General features: G+C 39.0%; 1 protein-coding gene across 9 annotated transcripts in view; it reads left to right on the top strand.

Annotated features, from left to right (window-relative positions):
• SGIP1 (SH3GL interacting endocytic adaptor 1) overlaps nt 1-22,186 on the top strand; it is a 203,056-nt gene that overhangs the window by 143,432 nt on the left and 37,438 nt on the right. For 7 of the 9 annotated variants that reach the window (XM_049618508.1, XM_049618509.1, XM_049618511.1 and 4 more), the window contains 3 exons: nt 4,358-4,485; nt 5,465-5,591; nt 11,829-11,888. In XM_049618508.1, the coding sequence (XP_049474465.1) occupies nt 4,358-4,485; nt 5,465-5,591; nt 11,829-11,888 (315 nt within the window). The remainder of the gene's footprint in view (nt 1-4,357; nt 4,486-5,464; nt 5,592-11,828; nt 11,889-22,186) is intronic. The other 2 variants (XM_049618512.1, XM_049618510.1) reach the window with 1 other exon arrangement.

The following is a 22,186-nucleotide window of genomic DNA, read 5'->3' as shown; positions in this document are numbered from 1 at the left end:
CATTATTTTCAGGTGTTACCAGTAAAGACTATTGATTCTTTTTTTAAATTTTTATTTATTTATTTTGAGACAGAGAGAGAGAGAGAGAGAGCCCATGGCGGGGGAGGGGGGGGAGAGAATCCCAAGCAGGCTCTGTGCTGTTAGTGTAGAGCCCGACATGAGGCTCAGATTCACAAACCATGAGTTCATGACCTGAGCCAAAATCAAGAGTCAGACCCTTAACTGACTGAGCCACCCAGGTGCCCCAAAGACTATTGATTCTTAATGATTGAACTGGAAAAAACTATACTTTGCTGGTATTAAAAGATTGAATTTTTAAGTGGAAGATTGAACTCGATCAATGAAGCTCATGAATAAATAAAACTTTGCACCATTATCTCCATAATTAATTCCTAGTTTATTTGCCATGTAATGTTTTATTGATGGAATATACACAGACTAGCAGAAATGTAATTTTACGATGAACACAATGAGAGATGAACACAATGAGAGAGGGCCACATGTTTTAAAGATTAGCAATGCTTCTCAAGACCTCCTTTTTTTTTTTTTTAAACCTTTATTTATTTTTGAGACAGAGAGAGACAGAGCATGAACGGGGGAGGGTCAGAGAGAGAGGGAGACACAGAATCCGAAACAGGCTCCAGGCTCTGAGCTGTCAGCACAGAGCCCGACTCGGGGCTCGAACTCATGGACCGTGAGATCATGACCTGAGCCGAAGTCGGCCGCTTAACCGACTGAGCCACCCAGGCGCCCCAAGACCTCCTTTTTATAATACTTAGCCTGATGAGACTAGCTTTTCCTGTATGTCTCAAACTATATTTAACTGGGTGTCATTATGCTCACTTTTGAAATTTTATTCACTTGGTCACTGACCAAGTTAGACAGTACTCACAGCCTTGTCAATCAGTTGCTTTACCTGATGTTGAAAAACTGTTCGAAGTTAAGAATTTGCTTTAAGAAGTCCAATTTCCTTATGGCAAAGTTATAAATACCTAGTTTGGCCAGAACTTTGCTTTATTGGAATGGAGATGATGATTCTCTTGGCAAAGGCCATTTCTGGTTTCTTGTGGGTTATGTGCCAGGAGATAGGAGGGAGAAAGAGTTTTATTGGCCTGCAGCAAGTTTAAAGACTAGGGAAAGAAAGATGTTAGTAAAGATAGGATGTTCAGTGCAACATTCTCCAACTTGAGAAACGAAGACAATATTAAAAGATGTTACACACACACACACACACACACACACACATAAACAAATGAGTGTGAGCTACCTGGGGTTGAATTGAACAAATATATTTCCTAACTACAAGTCTTTTTAGAGTGGCAGTCTAAATAGGGAAGCCGCTAGCCAACAAAGAGAGATGAAAGTTGAATCAATAGTTATGTGGTTTCCAAGGGGCTACCAAAGACACTATGCTAGAACTTCAAGTTGACGCAGAAATGGATTCAGAGCATGTTATTGGTTGCTAACTTTTTTGAACTCACAAAACTCAAATAACATGCACGTGATTTTTAAAGTTAAACTTAAAATCGTGATACCCAGTTTTTTCCAGTGCTACTGTTGGGAATGAATAACTGCTCGAAGAATGAATGAAAATATAATTCCAGATCAAAGGATAAGGATAGAGATGTACAGCCTTCTACATTCTTAGAATATGAACAGTTTTGCAACCTCACAAAAGCATGGGAAGCCTTAGGTCACTTATGAAATACCCCTCAAGTGCTGAATACCCTGTGCTGAACTCAGGGTTCTGTCCAGAGGATTTTGCTTCATAAACACTGCCTCACTGTCTATCCAACTGCATAACAAGCCAATCAAGTCAATTCAGTTAGGAAAAAGTGAAAGGAAAAGGAGAACAGTTAACTACTAGCCACTTTTTTCTTGGCTTTTAGTTGTATCTGTATGATCTAGTCCCATTTATTTGTGTAGCATTTTACAGTTTACTAAACACTTACATGCGTTTTCCATTTTGTTTGTTACAATTACCTTGTAAGGTAGAGGCATATAATTTTTTTTAAATAGGAAGCTGAGGGTCAGAGAAGTTAATATCCCACAGCTGATAAGAGGCAGACAGGGTCAGAACTCGGAGCAACTGAGTTTGTCCAGTTGTTGTTTTTTTTTTTTCATTATTCCACACTGCCTTGATGACAGCACCCATATTACTTTCCCAAGCAGTAGTGATAATGGTTTTTAAAACTTTCCCTCCTGGAACATGTAGAAGAAGGATAAGCAGCTGACTTTTTCCTGAGCTGGATTCAGAAGACTATTACTTGGAAACAGAATAGATAGACCATGGATAGATATTTTCAACCATTCCTATGGCATGGTTTTCCAGTGAAACAGAACCTAGAAAAAGCCCCATGAAACTTCCTCACAAAGACTTTGTCGCTTAATGGTTTACTTTTCATCTCTTTGCTGTCACTTCTGTTTCCTGAAAACATCCTGGGTGTGAATCTGTTAAGTTAAAAGAAAAGTTTGTAGTGGAACCTGTCAAAGCACATCTTATTTTTTTTATTCAAAAACAGATTAGCCAAAGACTAAAAATATTTATGTTGAGAGAGATGTGTGCAATCTGTCGATGCAAACATAAGAGCGGGCTTTATGCAAAATATGGGATTCCACAATCCACCTCAAGCTACAAGACATTGCATTTAAGAGCTTGGGCTTTGGAGTTAAGTAGACCATCTGAGCTGTGTGACTGAGCAAGTTACTGAATATCTCTGAGCTTTAGCTCTGATTAGGATAACTACAATACCTTCCTGCAAAACTTAGTATGGGGATAAGACAATGCATGTAAAGTATCTAGCATAGATCTTGGCCTCATAAAATAAGAAGTAAGAATACAGTAAAAAGTGGTAAAGGTGGAGAGTCAGTAGAAGTAGGGATGGAGGTGGCAATAATTTTAGTAGGGTTTCACACTAAGAATAAGAACGTTATAAAATAGAAAGAAACACAACACACTCTGCTGTTCAATGTCAAAGTTCTCTGAGAATCTCAAAATCTGTAGATGGAGATCAGCATCTTGCTCATCTAGGATTCTCCAGAGAGCATCGTTTTGTGGCATGTAGGACGGGAGGATAGGAGTAAGCAGCTATTTTCCTTTTTAAAAAAATGTTTACTTATTTTTGAGAGAGAGTGTGTGTGTGTGAGCAGAGGAGGAGCAGAGAGAGATGGAGACACAGAATTGGAAGCAGGCTTCAGCCTCCGAGCTGTCAGCGCAGAGCACGACGTGGGGCTCGAACTCACGAAATCATGATCTGAGCCGGTCTGATGCTTAACTGATTGAGCCACCCAGGCACCCCTGTGCGGTTATTTTCCTGAGGCAGGGTTTCTTAGAAGTTTATTGGAACCAGCTGATATCTGTGCTTCCAACCAAAGTGACAACCCTCTAGAGTAGTTGGAACTTTTCTGAACAAGAACTATTTGGAATATTGATCTGAATTTCTTAAGGTGTTTAGCCAAATAGTCTATCCACATATCCCAGACATCTGGCTAAAGATAGACAGAGCCCTGAATCTAGAGACCCTACCGGTGTGCTGATTAGTGTGCATGCCTCTGTGTGTCTTCTGCGTTTCTCCTGCTTGTCATTGACAGCCAGAAAAGTAAATCCAAGAGGCCCTTTTAAAAATCACCACAAAAATCATCACGGGCAAACTCTACATAGAAGAGATTCCAAAATAGCCTCCTTCAAAAAACACAATCCTCTAAATTCAATGTGTTTCTGTTATTAAGATGCTAAATGCAACATACTTGTGCCACATCTCATTTACTTTCTTCTATGCTGTCCTTTGCTTGCCATCAAGGGTTTACTTACATTTATTAAAGCTAGCCCTCATATTTTGATGCACAGTAAAAAGGAGAATTCTCTTATACATGTTTTTAAAAAATATATATACATATATATATATAATGTAGAAAAATCGTTCACCTTCCTTCAAGGTCTAACCTCCATTTTCACCTTGGACATAAATCCTGAATATGCAAAAACAAGAGAATTTACTCTAAGTTCAGTGTGCATGTGGTCAAAATAAAAGGTACTCACCACCCAGCTAAAAGGGTCTTAAAGCATATTTTCCATCACAGAGAGTAATAAAAGGATTTACCTTTCACTGGGTGTCACATGACAACAAAAGGCAATAAGCTTCAGCTTCTACCATCAATTATAGTTCTGAGTGATTTTTTTTTCTTTGTTAAAAAAAAAAAAAACACCACTAGATGCTAGAGTGTTGGGTGTACTAACTGGTAAGGTGAAGAAAAGTATCTGGGACTGGCATTGTGGGGATGGGGAAAGGGAGTCACATGATGACAGCTCTTGGCCATGTGTGTTTCCAGCCATTTGTAATACCCGTTTGTCTTTCAGGTGCATCATCCCCTGCTCGACCAGCCACTCCCTTGGTTCCTTGCAGTAGCACCACCCCTCCACCGCCTCCTCCCCGGCCTCCATCTCGGCCAAAGCTACCTCCAGGAAAACCTGGAGTTGGAGATGTGGTATGTTCCCTTCTGCCCTGGCTTGCTCAGAGACTCAGGGTGAGAATGACAAACAGAAGCCAAAATACCTTAACACAGGCCATCTCAATGGCCGCAAGATCACTGGTACAAATGGCCCTGACAGATGGCGTCTGAAAGGCAGTCACTGTAGGGTGGGTGTACATTTCAACCCTCCCCAAATCACTACCATCTTTCACGTCAAGGTCTAAAACGGTAGGAATTAGAAGCTGGGGCTGTCAGTTCTGCTACAGTGGGTTTGATGCAAATTAAGATAGGAATGCTCAATTGTGCTAAATCCTTTAAAAAGGGAGGTGTTTCCTTTCACCCTACTTATCTGTTTTCAGAAGACTCTAAGAGAGGGTAGGGTAGGTAGGTCCTGGTTTCCATCCCTAGACTAAGAAAACTTACTGGTGTTAGGCACACCATGTGAATACATAGGAGGGCGGTAGCCTGATAAATTTGTTCCAGGTGTTTCTTGCATTGTGTTTTAAGGCTGAAGAGGTAGAAAACATTCTGTGTGAATGATTAAGAGACTTCTGGAAGAGGTCAATTTCTTTGATATCCAAACACTCAGGAGTCACAAACTGGTGATGTCCACAATATTTGGTTTAGCTAGCATAGTTTAGTACATTGTATGTAAATATCCTTAAATGGGTATAAGCTCTCACATGAGGTTACCTGCTTAGTCCCTGAGGGCATGTATGTTCACAGTCCTGAAACGTCACTGACCACATCACGGTTTGCAGCTTCTCTAAGCCTGATATACCTGCTGAGTGTAGCATACCATGTCTCACGGTTCCTCCAGCTCCATCCATAAGCTCTTGTGTGGATATAATCAATTTCAAGACAAAAATGGTGTCACCTGTACTCTTGTAAGAACCTGAGTTATCGTATCTGGTGCTGGGAGATGTCAAAAACATGGAACAAAAGTGCTACCACCTGTGTATCTAATTTTCCATCTCTTTTCTTTTTCCCGCAGCCCAGACCTTTTAGCCCTCCCATACATTCTTCCAGTCCTCCTCCGATAGCACCCCTTGCCCGAGCTGAAAGTACTTCTTCAATATCGTCCACCAATTCCCTGAGTGCAGCCACCACTCCCACAGTTGGTAAAAATTATCTCCTCTCTTTTAATCCGTTTGTTGTTTTGACTGGCTCTTTTTTATGATCTGAAAACCTCAAGGCCCTATATTTCTGGTTGAAATTATTTTGCTCTGTGTTCCGCTACTATCAGCTGACTCTTCTTTTAAAAGCACCTTCTCAGCAAAGGAGGCAAAATGCTTTAAGCAGATAAACAAATAAAAGAACATTAACACCTATATTTTGCAGGAATTCTCTTATGCTATTCCATACATAGCTATTCATAAAAATAAAGAAGAAATCGTCAAATAAGGTCCTGTAATTGATATATTATTTCTTATAATGAAAACATTCTCCTTTGAGGAGGAATATTTAAGTGCCAATCGTGTACCACATCAGAAATCACAAAAATTTAGATCTTCTATTTTCTTGAAACTTTCATTTCTTGATCATTTTTGGTTGCCCTTTTGTTGACAGATGGTTTAAGTGTTGGCATTGTGGGACTTGAACAGACTTTTTGACATTTTTTTCTAGTGCTTTTCAGTGATGTGTGGTCAATTTTCCCCGAGAAATAAGTCATTGCTGGCATTTTCAGTAAATGCCTTTGTGCCTCTTTCCTTATGGTGTGATGAAAGTCAAGAGTTGAGAATGGCTGCTCAGCTGGATGGTTTTCCCAGGTTTAAATGCCTCATTTTGCCTGGAGCATCTTCCCTCGTCCCAAGGCTGATCTCTTTCTATACCTCATTACCCATCTTCCATAAGCTGCTGCTGTCTCATGTTCGCATGGTGTCTCGACCTGGGGCTCTCCCGTTCCATTTTTTCCCATTGTCTTCCTTTATTGTCTGAACTCCCCTCCAAGCTTCCATATCATAAACCAGCCGGCCCATCCTGCATTGCTTGGGAGAATCATTAATCCAAAGCTAAATGAATTCCTGCTATTATTTACCAAAGAGGAACACGCTACAGAGCTGCCCATGTGAGAAGTAGTTGGATCAAAGCCTGAAGCTCTTCTGGAGAACCTGTTTTTGCAGGGTGTGCCTCGTAGGGTCTCCAAAGAGAACTTCAACTGTATCATTTGTTCTATATTTTCAATCGTGCCACCTCAAAAGAAGCCTTCAAATTTGGTAAAAATATAGCCAGCTATCCAATTTTGTAAGATTCATTAATAGACAGATATTTAACATTATTTACATAGCCTAGTCTATTCTTTCTCTGCATCATCAAATGAGGTAATTTGGGGCTTCCTATTTTAAGATGCCCAGTAGGTCAGTTCTCTCTAGGGCTTTTGTTCGTTTTTTCTGTAATGTCTCAACCTTATTTTTTTTTAATGTTTATTTACTTATTTTGAGAGAGAGAGAGAGAGAGAGCATGAGCACTAGAGAGGGAGGGGCAGAGAGAGAGAGAGAGAGAGAGAGAGAGAGAGAATCCCAAGCAGACTCCACCCTGTCAGTGAGGAGCCTGACATGGGGCTCAGTGTCACAAACCCTGAGATCATGACCTGAGCAGAAATCAAGAGCCCAACGTTTAATCGACTGAGCCACCCAGGCACACCCTGTGTTTTTGAACACTCTCTAATATTCTTGATTGCTACAGCCATTTCACCACTCCTTCTCTGGTTTTTGTTTTTGTTTTTGTTTTATTTGGGGCATTGTTTTGTTTTTTTCTCAAGATCATTTTTTCCACCTACCCCATGTGATTTTCCTGGTTGGTCAGAGAAGAAAGTAAGAAGAAGAAACCGTCACTCAGAAAGCTGACCTGAAGTGACCTCAGATGACCGATTAACATACTCTTTAAACTCACTGAGATTCATAGAGAAAATTACACACAGAGAATTTGAACTGTGCCCGTGTTTTACACCATGTGTTTTTATACACCCTGCTGTGGAAATCTCAAATCCTGGCCAGTGACTTTGATTCTTAGCACATCTAGTATGCATTCTTTCAAGATGAATGACACAGGGGTTAAAAAAAAAAAAAATTAAGCCACCTGAGAGGATACTCATATTGCTTCACTGCTGAGGAGCATTCTGATTTAATTCATTTGGTTCTGTTATTTTTATTTGGTTTTCGTCTTCCTCACTCTCCTATTCTTTACTTCCTGTTGCTGTGGGTCAACTGACAGCCACTTCTCTCTGAAGTAAATACGTTGTCAAATGACTAACCAACAGCTTCTGTGTATTACTGTTTATCTCTTTCTGGAGAGAATGTGCTTTGGTCGTTCAGCACAAAAGGGCCAACTATTCATGACTGACTTGGAATGTCAACTTTAGGTAGTCAAATGGCATTGGGGGGAATAAAGAATTTCAGCAGCAAATTTTTGAGATTGGTGGCTCAACATTTCCCTCCTACCACATAATACTTTTTTGACATTTCCTATGATATTTGAGCCCAAACTGGGGCAAGTGTGGTGGAAACTTTGTGCATATTTATTTGTAGTTGCTTATGGCAAAGTTTAACGTAATTCAAGGACTAAATTTTTAAGACCAACCTAATCTTCCCACACAATTCCTGTACACATGCAGCCCCCAAAGACTTTAGACATAAAATCTTTCATGAAAGCTGTGATTACAAAGTCGTAAATCTGATGCCACACCTGAAAATAGGACTTTGTGTGCACTGCCACACTCAAATAACGAAGAACCCCTCTGGAACTGTATATCACTGACTTTAAGACACTTTCTATCAGAAGATGCACTGTTATTTTATATATGACTAAAAAGGAAGGGAAAACTGTCAAGTGAGCTAAGATGCAATGCCTTCTTACCACTTTAATTTTAAGACCCATCCCAATTTCAGAAATGTTAAAATGTGAAAAGTGCACATATCAGAATCAATGAAATATATAAGAAACCCCTTTCGCACAAGGAAAACTCATACCCCTTCACTATTTGATTTTGGGGAAAAATCCTACTAATATTATGGGAATAGAGAAAATGTTTAAAATTGTTCTAAGAAACAAACTCCTAAACATTTAAAGATAAACAGAGCTATCTCTAATTTAAATATCCATTTTTATTACTTTTTTCTTTTTTCTATGGGTGATAAGGGTTTGTTTGTTTATATGTTTGCAAAATATTTCTTTGGTACCCCAATACAATAAGACTACCATAAAGACAAATTTTTCATTGTTAAATTCACTCTTAATTATATCCCTTCGCTGTTAATTATGCATTTTCAATTGCATCTCTAACCCCACCCCCCACATCTGAATGAATGAAAAGTAACCATTTACAGGCACCAAAGGAAGTATCAGGTAGATTTTGATATCTCATTTGGTGAAGAACTTTGAGCAAAAGTGATTTGTATTCAGTACTGAAATATTAGTCATAGCATCTAAATCATACAGTATTTCCTGTAAGCCTTTGTCTCCAAGCTGGGTGGCAATTCTGAATTGGATAAACATTCTTCTAAAAATGCTTGTATTGCACAGAAAATCCTTTGGAGATGGATATTCCTGATCTCAATTAAAAATTCCCACATTTAATTTTAGTCTTTTTTTTTTCTTTCTACTATTTGTTTTGGAAAAACCTGTACATCTGGCTTCCCCATCCCAGATCAATTTGAGGCAATTTCCATGGCTAGTTCTTAAGGAAATTTTTCCTTCTATACTTCACTTGAAGTATTTAAGGCAAGCACAGAACTATCCAATAACCCATCTTTTAAGTTCCCCAATTTAGTTATGAAGTTTTCTTCTAAGCCCTCAATGTCCAACCGCCATAAAAAAAAAAAAAATTGTGAGTGTGTTATTCAACCCTCTTTCGTAACTTCAGCTGAAAAAACAAATGGCAGTATTTGAGGCTCCTCATTTTGGTGTTTGCAGTGGCATTTTTTGGTTTTTTGTTTGTTTGTTTTAGTGTGTGAAGTTTGCCTTCTATTATTTTTTTAAGTTTTTTATTTTAATTCTAGCCTAGTTAACATACAGTGTTACATTAGTGGCAGGTGTATAATATACTGATTCAACAATTCTTTACATTACTCCGTGCTCATCATGATGCAGGCTCCTCATTTTGAGGAGATTGTAAATACGAAATTAGTTCTTCAAAAGAAAGCAATATCCTCCATCATTTCGCACTAACAGGTATGAAAGAGTATTATAACGTTCAGTTACTGCCAGCGTAACTGTTTTGCTTCCTAGTTTCTGGACAGATTATGGAGGGTCCTTCTTAGTGCCAGTTCCATTTGTCCTGTTCCTCTCCTCCTCTCCTACAGATGTTACAGACATTGCATTAACTTGTTCTACCCACCAAGGAAGCCACCTCTATAATTAAAAACTGATTGGCAGGTTATATCCTAGAACCTTAAAAAATGCCAAAGAAGTATTTTCCCCACTTTACTTCCTAAGTCTGGAAGACAAGCCAGTAGAATATTTTTCCAAGAAACATTGTTTATAGACCTTATCTTCTCTACATTATAGGGGGGATTCTCCCTTATTGGTCTTTGTACAGATTTTATTCAATTTTTTATTGAAATTGTAATAATACTCTTAAGAAATATGGAACTGAGTGCTTTTTTTTGATCACATAGCATAGAACTCCAATTACCTGCATTTGTTAGTTGGGGAGAAAGGAGATTATGTGCAAAGATCTGGAACTATTTGGGGTTCAGAGCAACTGTTGTGATCAATTTACAAAGACATTTGGCCATAACTGGATACCATAGCCAAAGACGGAATTACAGTAATGTTGTCCAAAATTAACAGGCCATAACTACTAAAGACAGGTGCAAGGCAAACTGAATTTGGATACCAATGAGTTTGAAATGGGATACTTCATTCAGCAACCTCAGGTTTATACTGTTGCCTTTTTTATGGTCTCATTGAAAGCTTACTCTTTCCCACTGGGGCAGGGGGAAGGCATATCCCAAGTGATCTTGTTGAGCTGTCCGCACTCTGCCAAGCAGTTCTGTTGATGGACATATGTCTGGCCACTTGAGAACTGTGCCTGAGTGAAATACACTTACACGAGTCAATTATTAATGATAGTGCCTTTAACAACTCCCTGAAAAGGTGGGGACGTGATTTCTTCCACAGAGCTGACTTCAGCCAAACTCACAGATGCTGAAATCTGGCATTTTCAAAATTTTAATTTTTTCTCATAGAGCCATCATGAAATAAACACATCACCTTTTTATACCCTATCATTATCCCAGTATATTAGGTTTTGTTTCCTTTTTCCATTAATATCATTCTTGTTTCTCAATCCGTGAAGTGTACTGCTTGATTTCATTTGGGATTTGTATTTGTGTTTTTGTTTTCCATTCCTTTATATTTCTTTGGTTCGTAGTGTCAGAAGATGATGTTTTTTATGACAAACTGCCCTCGTTTGAAAGGCGCTGTGAAACGCTGGCAGGTATGGTGCTAGCCAAGTGATCTCTAGATATCTAGACTTTAAAAATCCAAGCCATTATACCATCTGACTGCTATAAACTTCATGGACATGCTACTCACCTCATGAGTGTCTGGTGCCTCTCAGATGCACCCTATTTATTGTTCATCATGGAAATCATGCCACCGAAATTTTTTTTTGAGTGAACGTATTAAAAAGCAGCAGGTTGCATGACAGTTTCTCAAAAGGTTTGAAAAAGGTGAGATGCTATTGCTTTGTGAATTTACAAAGGAAGGAATAATTTAACTGCTCAGAATTACATGTCCAGTGACTGCTTTTTAATTGAAAATATAATAGAGCACCGTTAGTAATCCTGTTTTCTCTTTGGTACATAGGTAAAGGGTGTTTTGTGTCTGGATGCCTAAGGTGATTCCAGGGGAGGGGACGGAAGATATGTGACTTCTTCCATGAACTTTAAATTGATATGCAATGCTGTTGTCATTTAAAACCTAAGCTAAGTTTGATATAACCCATAACTCCGAGTTTATCTTTTTGCAAATATAGAAGGGGATGACATTGAAGATGAAATGGATACAGCAATTGCTGAATGACAGTTTGCCCAAACTAGTGCAGTTAAAATATGCTGACGCCCCTGCATGGCCAGGAAGACTTCTGCTCCATGCGCTCAAGCACCAAGTATCAAGCTACCTACAACACATGCCCATCCCTTTAGGCCTCCATAGCTTTGCTTTTGCTTTCTGTTTCCTGAACTAAAAACAAAACGAAACATAGATTGCCAGCCTTCCCTTTTTCCTGCACGCTAATGGCATGCAGTGCCTCTGCCCTCCCCCATAGTGAGATTAATGACCTGTAACTCATACTGTGTCCTTCTCTCTCCCTCTCCTTAACCTTTCCCATCCCGCTTCAACTCCTGGCCATACAGAGAATGAACAGCCTTCCCTCGTTTGGTTTGACAGAGGAAAGTTTTATTTGACTTTTGAAGGTAAGTAGTACATAGCATACCAGATTCTAATTTATACCCCTCATCCTTTTTTCCCACCTGCATTTCCAAATCCCAGTTCTCTTCAAAAGACCTGGTCCCACTTTCTGTGTACAAATGCTATGGCTACTTGGAAACTATTAAACACTAAAGAAAATACAACATGAATTTGGTTTGTATGGGATCTTCCATTTTTCATACTAAAAAAACACATTAAAAAAAACAAGCTGATTTGCAGTTAATATTGGTTACTTGTGTTAAATTAAAAAACAAAACAAAACAAAACAAAAAACAACACCTTTTTTGGACAAGGAACTTAACTCTGTCAACCAGGGCCCTTTCCTTACTCTTTTGCAAATGCAATACAACAAACGTAAGGATATTTTGGGTTGGAATTGGCTTTTAATTTTGTTTTGGACAATTAATGTTTCTGATGCAATATCCATTAATGTAAAACATGAGTACGTATACATGTTCTTATGACAAGGAATGCTGCATGGGAGATCAGAAAAATGAGGAAAAGAACAAAAAGGGGTGTTTTCGTAAGTTCTGTTTGCATCTTCTGAAATTGCACCGGACGTGGCTTCAGTAAGATGGATAATTGTCACTGGACCCGCCATTTTAGAAGTTTAAGGAGAATATATATAATGTCAGATATTTAACCTCCGTGTTGGATACTTTTATATTCTGAATTAAGGATGAGCAATCTTCTGTTTTATATTTAAATTCTGAATCATTTTAACAGGCCAAGCATTTGGTAAAAAGTCCTACTTAAGCTAATTGTGGGGAAAGTTTAAGTAATTTAATTTGTGGGCCCTCTTACCATAAATATTTATCACTTAAACCCCTACTTTCTACCATTTGATTGATTGATTGATTGATTGATTGCAAAAGGTGATTTTATTAAAGCACAGGGTCAGGACCTGTGGCCGGAAAGAGCTGTACTGGGGCTGTGATGAGTGAGTTAAGGGAGGTAAAGACAAAATGGAGGCTTCCCAAAGGACTTTCATATGCTAAAGAGGACTCAGAAGATATCAGAGGCCTAGCTATTGTCAAGCAAAGGTTGTTTTCGGGGATGATTCATGTTTCCCACATGATGTCAGAAGCCTTCATCTCCGCAGGTATTACTTTTGTAATAATGCAAAATCCACAACTTAGGACCTTCTAAACTTTCTCTTTGGGTTAGATGGAACTAAAACGTGCCCAGGTGTCTTTTTACTGATCAGCACATCTCAAAAGGAAAAGCTACAGTTGAATAGGTTGGTAATCCCAAAGTACAGCAAATACCTGCATATGTAAAAGGCCTATCTCTGGTTCAGTTTGGCCACAGCTGAAACTGTAGTTTACCCTGTTTTAACCAAGAAACTAAACAATACACTACTGCCTACTCGCAAGTATTTGGGGCTCAGTAAAAAACAATGTGGACGGTGTTTGTTGTTTCCATTTATTTTGGTTTTAAAGTATCTATTGGCTCATTTGTTTGTGTTTAAGTTTGGGTTTCTTTAAATAGAAAGAGAAAGAGACTTCTTTGGAGATACCCATCTAAAGACAATTTTAGACTGTTGGCTTGTTTTTAAAACATGTATCATCGGGGCGCCTGGGTGGCTCAGTCCGTTAAGCAGCCGACTTCAGCTCAGGTCACGATCTCGCGGTCCGTGAGTTCGAGCCCCGCGTCAGGCTCTGGGCTGATGGCTCAGAGCCTGGAGCCTGCTTCCAATTCTGTGTCTCCCTCTCTCTCTGCCCCTCCCCCGTTCATGCTCTGTCTCTCTCTGTCTCAAAAATAAATAAAACGTTAAAAAAAATTTAAAAAAAATATGTATTGTCAAATAAATATAAGTATTAATAACTGTGTAGAATAACATAATGTGAACTACATCTTTTTTCCATTTCAGGAAAATATAATAATAATATGTAGTATAAGGTAAAATATAATATTAGGTATCTAAAGTTGGTAACATTGCCATTCTAATTAGTAAGATCTGAATTTCTTAAGCATCTTAATTTGGACCAAGAGAGTGATGCAAGAAGTTTTTGTTTTTTTTTTCTTAAACGTTTATTCATTTTTCAGAGACAAATGGAGACAGCATGATTGGGGGGACAGAAAGAGTGGGCGATAATCCAAAGCAGGCTCCAGACTCTGTATGTCAGCACAGAGCCTGATGCAGGGTTTGAACCCATGAACAGTGAGCTCATGACCTGAACCAAAGTCAGACACTTAACCAACTGAGCCACCCAGTGAGCTCATGACCTGAACCAAAGTCAGACACTTAACCAACTGAACCACCCAGTGAGCTCATGACCTGAACCAAAGTCAGACACTTAACCAACTGAGCCACCCAGGTGCCCCACAAGGAGTTTAAATAGAAATAAATCAGAATCTCTAGTGCTGTGTTACCTTCATGCTGGACTTTGCTCAAGTCAAGGAAGTATAGAAAAGGCTTCCCAAGGGACTATAGGAGCAGCCTTATCACAAATATATGTACCTACTTATCTCATTAAGAAATGTTTATGCAGACAAAGTACATTAAAATGAACTTCGGGACTTAGGAGAAACTAAACATGACACTTTACCACCTGAGCAAGAATGGCCATGTCTTAAGAATGGAGGTTTGTTTTCACCATTCATGCACAGTAGTCTCAGGTATTTTTAGCTAGTGCAACGTGGAAGGATTTTTTTAATTTTCCGCTGTGATGATAAATAACACAGAAATGATGACATGTTAAATTGCATTGAGAATAGTACCCCTACCCCAACGGACTGTCATTCAACATGTTTTATTGAGTAGCACTTCTAGCATATTCTTCTAGGGCACCCTGATTTTTACCCATATTTGTTTATTCATATTATCATTTTCTTCAATTCTTCATTCAGGGAATACAGAAGAAGAAAAAAGATTCCCAGCTCAAAATATCCATCTGTTCTAAATAGCTTTCAAATTATTATTTATTGGCATCTAAATAGTGTTCAAAACCTTAGCTGGTCTCATTCATTAATTTGTTCTTATAGTGCTCTAGGCATTGTACTTACTCAGTAAGTGTTTGAGCCACTGACCAACCAACCAACTAATGAGCATTGGCTTATGAATTTATTTGGAGGTAAACATGCTATGCTTCATACTTCCAAATTTGATTTAACAAGAAATATAGAAAAGTGTTAAAACAATGGTTCTAACTCACAAGAGTTCCAAAGCTTTTCTTAGTGTTTCACTTTTACAAACAATTTCACTAAAATCTTAACCTATTAAAGTTGGGCTTTAAAAAAAAAAGTAAAGCGTACAAAAGGTAGTGACTTTTTAAATTAATTCATCCAAGAGTGTATCCTATTGAAGTTTTCAAGTATTCTTCTGAGACGGAAGGAAGGGAAAGATATTTCCATGACAAGTAGAAGATGTGACTATTAGGTATTTGAACAATTCCCTAGAGCATTTTAACATCAAGGTGTTTCCAGAAATGTGCTGTCCCTTTCCTTGATTAGCTTACTTAACTACAAAATCATCTTGTATTTGGTCATGAAAAAAAAAGACACAAAAAAAAAACCCTTGCAACCATTCTCAAGTGTCCTTGTGTCTGAATATCATCTCCATCCTCTGTGCATGGAGGCTCTTGCACACTCATCTCTAGAAAGTTCTGTGCTCCCATTATTGCTCTTACCCCTATCACGCCTTCGGGAATGTCACATCCTTAGCAACACCCTCCTCTACATTCGCAGGCTGTCTGCCAACTTCGCCCACCTGTTTCCTTAACTGAATCCCAGCTCTCTCCAGGGACCATCACTTCTGTAGCACTCTTCACAGAAAGTACTCCAGTCTTCTGTGGGCCATATGTCATGGGACTAGAGGCGGTGTTTCAATTCTCCCAATACCTTCTTGCCACTTCCAGAGCCACCTGATAATTCCACCTCCTACTGCTCCTTACTGCTGTCCACTAGCTGCAGAATATTCCTTAACTGCAGGCTTAGAGATGCTGGAGCTCCTTTTCACCCTCTTCTTCACCTTGCTCACTAACTTTATCCTGTGACAAACATTGATGTGTGTGACCCATCCAAGACCCTGGCTTTAGGGTCTCTTTGACTTCTGCAGCTCCAACAGACTTTCTCTTCACACCACTCAGTAATCCACACCTCTGGCTACATCTTGTCAATGGTCCCCACTGGCAAGTATCACGTTGTATACCTCATAATTACCAACAGTTAGTCACCCTTTCTGTACACCAAGTACTGCACTGAGGCAGTGATTTTTTTTTCATTTGACAAATATGTATCGAGTAGTGCTGTGTGCTAGTACTGTGTAAGCACTCCCCAGTAGGACGCAAAACAGAAAACTATCCCTGTCACCATGGAGCTTACATTCTGATGTGGAGAGTCCAAAATAAAAAGATAAATAAGGAAAATGTGTGCCACGGAGATGGTAGTAAGTTCTACAGAGAAAAATAAAATAGGGGAACCTGAAGTAATAAAAGTAATGAGTAATAATAAATAATATCTCAGTGCTCACCACGTGCAAAGTATGTCCCACTATTATGTGACTTCATCTGTACCCTTCACTGATGAAGAAATTAAGATTCAGAGAATATAAATAACTTTCACAGGATCACGCAGCCAGAAAGAGGCACAGTAGGAATTTAAACCCAGGTGGCCTAGCTGGAGACCTAGGATGATGCTCTGCACACGTGACTTCATTCAGTCTTATAAACAACAGTCCCTTGAGGGCAGTGGTTCTGGTGGGTTTCCCCAAATCTCCTAACCTTCCAGCTCTCCAGTCTCCTGACTATACCTTATCTTTGACTTCACTGAGACCCCTGGTCTCGTGTCCACCCCGTTCATAGTGCACTAGCACTAGCCTACATTCAAGTTCTTTTCTAGACCCCATGGAGGAAAAATAAGTTTCTGGAATGGTTCCAATAATCCAACAGCAGCTATACCTCCCTCGTTGGAATTACGTTGTCTATGTGAAAAGAATGAACATTTGGACATTTTAAACTTCTGATTTCCTTCAGTAGGGTCTTAAATATCCCTACTTGATCATTGCTATGATGCAGTCATAGAGATGGACCACTCAACTTTCCTTACCCTGACAAAGGTAAGGAAATAACATCCTGCAAGAAGCAAACATGCCACATGTTTCACGTGTGGCCGGAAGGATATTAATTTATTCATCTGAGAGTCACTAGGGGAAGGAAAATTGGAAGGTGTGACCAGTTTTCTGGGAAGCAACTGTTTTGCTAAATTTACAATATTGTCCAAGTGAGAAGTGGCCACTAATTGTCTCTACCTCAGTGTAGGCCCTTTTCAGTCAACAACGTGGTGAAGTTATTGAGCACCCAACTCTGCAAACCACAGTGTTAAGTACAACCAGGTTAAGAGAAAATACATAGAAACACGACAAGCAGTGATGCAAGACCATCTTCATGAAAAATATTACAATCACACTCCCTAGCTATTCTTAATGTCTGTGTGTAAACTCTGTGGTAAATAAAAAATGTGAAATCCTTTCAATTAATAACTGAAGGACACAGAGAGCTTTTTTAAATAGCCTAACTTGTTAACATCCAAGTGAAGCTGAACCGTAAAAATGTTCCACCCGGCAGATCTGCTGAGGGTTTCAGAATTCACGTTGCTTCTTCATAAAAAATGGGTTGCCTGCTTCTGACTTCAGATGCCAATCTCAAGTCCCAGGTTGTCACCTGTGCTTCTGACTGCCCAGCTATAAATTGAAGGTTCTTACAAACCCCCAACTTGGGTTTAGTAATTTGTCAGAACAGCTCACAGAGCTGAGCTTTACATTCTATTACCAGTTTATTATAAAGGATATGACTCAGGAACAGCCAGATGAAAGACATAGGGCAAGGTTTGGGAAGGGGCATGGAGCTTCCAGGCCCTCTCTGAGTATGCCACCCTTCTAGTACCTTGATGTGTTTATCCAACTGGAAGATCTCCAAACCTCATTGTTCAGGAGTTTGATGGAGGCTGTTTGCATAGGCATGATTGATCATTGGTGAGTAAGTCTATCTCCAGGCTCTCCCCTCTCTCCAGAGGTTGGGGGATGGGACAGAAAGTTCCAATCATCTAATTACATGATTGTTTCTCTCTGGCAAGGAGCCCCATCCTCCAAGAGTCTCCTCATTAGTATAAACTCAAGTATGGCTGAAGGAGGCTTATTTGGAATAACAAAAGACTCCCCCTCTCACCCTTATTACTCAAGAAATTACGGGGAGTTTAGGAGCTCTATTGCCAGGAACTGGAACAAAAGACCAAATATGTATTTCTTAATATCGTGGTCAGCGAAATGTTCCCTGTTTTTGCCCTGATGTCTAGGCCAAATTGAACAGGCTGTTAGGGAGGACATGAATGTACAGAATTATATCAGAATTCTATCCATTTAAATAGTTGTGAGACAGCATAAGAGTAGGTGGTATCTTCTATTTTGAGTCACCAAGCAAGGGGTACCTAGCTAGTGAGAAGATCATTTTATTTGGATTCAGCATATCCAGGGTGCTGTTGCTGATGCCAATACTTCTGATGCTGTATCATTGATAAGGGCCTTATCATGGACCACATCTTGTGCTAATTACTCAGTATCCATACGCTCATGTAAACCCACACAGTAACTGTATGATGTGGGCACCATTGTACTCACACTTTACAGATGAGTAAACAGAGCCTCTAAGATTTTAGGTCACTTTCACAAGATAACACAGCTAGTAAGTGAGTGAATTGGTTCAGAGCGAGTTAAGTGTTGAGTTACAAAACCAATGTTCCCAACTACTATAATTTTCAAATCTTGACTGACCAATAACCATGTAACCTTGAGAATTTAATGTCTCTGAGCCTCTGTTTTATAATAACCACTTTGCAAGACAGGAAAATCAAGTAAGATAGATTTTTTTTTTGTTTGAATGTACTATATAACGTGAAAGGTTTTTGGTTTATTTTGTTTTTATTAAGAGTTTATGTTTTAGAGCAGTTTTAGATTCACAGTAAAATTTAGAGGAAAGTATAGAAATTTTCCATATGCACCCTGCCCCCATCATGCACAGCTTCCTGTTATCAACATCCTCCACCAAAGTGGTTCATTTTTTACACCTGATGAACCTACATTCCATACATCATACATCATAATCATTCAAAGACGATAGTTTACATTAGGATTCATTCTTGGTATTTTATATCCTATGGATTTGGACAATTATATAATGATGTATATCCACCATTATAATATTATTCAGAGTATTTTCACTACCCTAAAAATCCTCTGTTCATCTCTCCCCTGGCCCTCAACCCCTGGCAACCACTGATCTTTTTGCTGTCTCTACAGTTTTTGCTTTTCCAGAATGCTATATAATTGGAATTATATGATATGTAGCCTTTTCAGATTGACTTCTTTCACTTAGTAATATGTATGTAAGGTTCATCCATATCTTCTTATGGTTTGATAGCTCTGTAAAGTTCTTATTATTCATACTTTGAGTTTGCATTCAAACTGAATGAGAATTAAGGAAAGTGGCCAAAAAAGTTCTGTACCCAAGATGACTTCGTTTCTTGTGTCTACTATTCTCCCGCTCTCCAAAGTAACCCTGTGGGTGTGTGGTGTGACCACGTCTGGGAGGTTTCTCTTGTATCTCCATCAGACTCACTGATGGTGTATTTTCTTCTCTTATGGCCATAATAGTCCTAAATACATAGATGTTTCTGAAAATGTCCCTCACCCAAAAGAAGATGGATAATTCAATAACTTTAAAATGCATAAATGTTAGATTGCCTTGATTTGCTCAAGACTGAAGATTTTTTATTCCCCAGCAAAGGAGATGAACCCAGAGTTTGAATTACACATGCCTGGGCACAGAAGTAGATTGTATGATGGCATTTCCCATCTGACTGGGGTTACCAAATAGAGAACTAATGAGGTTAGCACAAAGCTGCAGAAAGAAGAGTTGCCCTACGTAGACAATTTTCAAACCTAAAACATAAGTTAAATTGTTCCCTTGAGCACGAAAAAGGAACTAAGGTCAACGATGAATAGAATAGAAAAGGTAAAGAATATTCACTCATGCATTCCTCCTTCAGTGGTTAATGAGCTTTCCATGAGTTCCTCATAACTCCAAGCCCCTATGCAGGAGTGATGGAGGTAAAGCTATATGGTTTCTGCCTTCTAGAAATTCACAAGAAATAGAGGAAGAAGGCACTTCCTTATAAAAGGCATACTACAGCAAATGCTGTAATAGTATGTAAAAAAGTGCTGGAAATGTATGAATAATGGACAGACTTCTAATCAGGAAGAATCTGGGATAACTTCTGGAAGCAGAGAGACTTGAGCTGGCTGATGTTAAGGGAAAGAGCTTCAGACAGCTAAGAGTGTCCCAACTTGAAGAAGTGATTTGAGCAAAGACATTCGGGTGAGCGATGTCTAGATTATATTCAGAACTGGTAAACACTGGGAGAGGAGAGGAATGTTTTTAAAAATATCTTGAAAAATAGGTAGAGATCATATTCTAAAAGACTTTATATACTGAGAAAAATTTGAATACAATCCCTATGCAAGGTGAAACTTTTGAGAATTTTATGAGAGAGGACGTGGTATGATCATCTTTGACTTTTAGGATTAGAGGCAGGGAGAAATTTGGGGATTTACTGAAGTAGTTCAAGAGAAGTAGTAGGGACAGACAGAACTGTCTGTCAATTGAATTACTTCAGTTAAAGTAAATCATTTGAAATCTACTAGGTTGTGGAAAGGAGTGAAAACTTCCATCCTGAGACACGGAGAGAGGGATGCTATTGTAAGCCAGGAGAAAGGGGTCTCCAAGAGTACTAGGATTTGGTTAGAAAAAAATGAGTTGCTTTTGGGACTTCTCAACTGTAAGGCCCACACGTTCCATGTAGATGAGTTAAGGAGTAAACAGACTGTGGAACTTTGGGAGTCATTTGCTTAGAGATAAGGGCTGAATCCATGGAGGTAAGGGTTTAACCTTGGGGCACGCCTGCATTCAGAAGCTATATTGGAAAAAGAATGCATAGTGATTTAGAACTTTCTCTGTTGTATCCTTTCTTTAAATAGCCACCCAAACACTATATTTTAATTTTTTTAATATCTATTTTTGAGAGAGAGAGAGAGAAGGAGTGTGAGCGGGGGAGGGGCAGAGAGAGAGGGAGACACAGAATCCAAAGCAGGCTCCAGGCTCCGAGCTGTCAGCACAGAGCCCAACATGGGGCTCGAACTCACAGACTGCGAGATCATGACCTGAGCTGAAGTCATGTGGTTAGCTGACTGAGCCACCCAGGTGCTCCATTAATTTTTAATGCATGGTATTCAGTGGATATGTTTTTGTAGAATATATTACATGCCTAGATCTTTTGCTTATCTTTTGTCTCTCAGTTGTTCACGCTCAAGAGAATGCCTAACTGGCTGACCCAGTTGCACTCATGACTGTTAACCTAAGTATCAGATAGGAAAATTGCAGACATCAAGCCTAGAGGGAAAATACCAACTTTCAGATAGCTGTTGTTGCAAATACAAGTCAACATAGAGCTGATGCACTGCCTCCTTTCCCTAACTGCTTCCCTTCAAAGCCTTTGTCCTCTTTGGGTGTGTGTCCTTCTCATCTGTCTTACAATCTTTTATCTTTACATCCTTTTTCTTCCTTCTGACACACAGATGTGAACACTCAAAAGTGAACATAATATGAGACGAAGGATACTTTCAGTATTTGTTGTATACATCAAAAACAATGTAATGACTTGTATAAGCCTTAAAAATAATTGAATAATAAATTTTGAATTTCTTTGCTTTTGAATAGAAAGAGAATTTTTTTGTAGGATACTTCATTTTTCTTCTTCCATATAGTAGGAACTCTTGCAAAATAGTGTAATGTTCCCTACCTATGCCCATAATACACATATAGACATATCTGTCATGTGAGTTTGACTCGAAATACTCTTCATGGTAGCTCCAATATGTACATGCCTAGATGTGCTCATAGTTAATAGTCTTTCGCAGGAGTCAGGACTGTCTTCAGATGTTTATATACACATATATATACAAAATTGATCATGATGGATGGATAGCAAAATGCTATGGTTTTCTCTATGTACTAATTCTGCAATAGGTAGGTATGTGATAGGGAAAAGAGTGAACAGATTTGTGGAATAAGGCCTTGATAATATTGCTAGAGGAACAGATATTGTTATGACTATGTTTATTCAATCAGCAAGTGTTTACTGAGTCCCTACTATGTACATGGTACCATGAAAGGCATTAGGTTTACAGTAGTGAACAAGAAAGACAGGTTTCTATCTTCATGGAACATGG

This window comes from Panthera uncia, assembly GCF_023721935.1.
Source record: "Panthera uncia isolate 11264 chromosome C1 unlocalized genomic scaffold, Puncia_PCG_1.0 HiC_scaffold_4, whole genome shotgun sequence".
NCBI lineage: Eukaryota > Metazoa > Chordata > Mammalia > Carnivora > Felidae > Panthera > Panthera uncia.
Note: the sequence above shows the minus strand (reverse complement) of the source record. Positions and strands in the feature narration are given on the sequence as shown.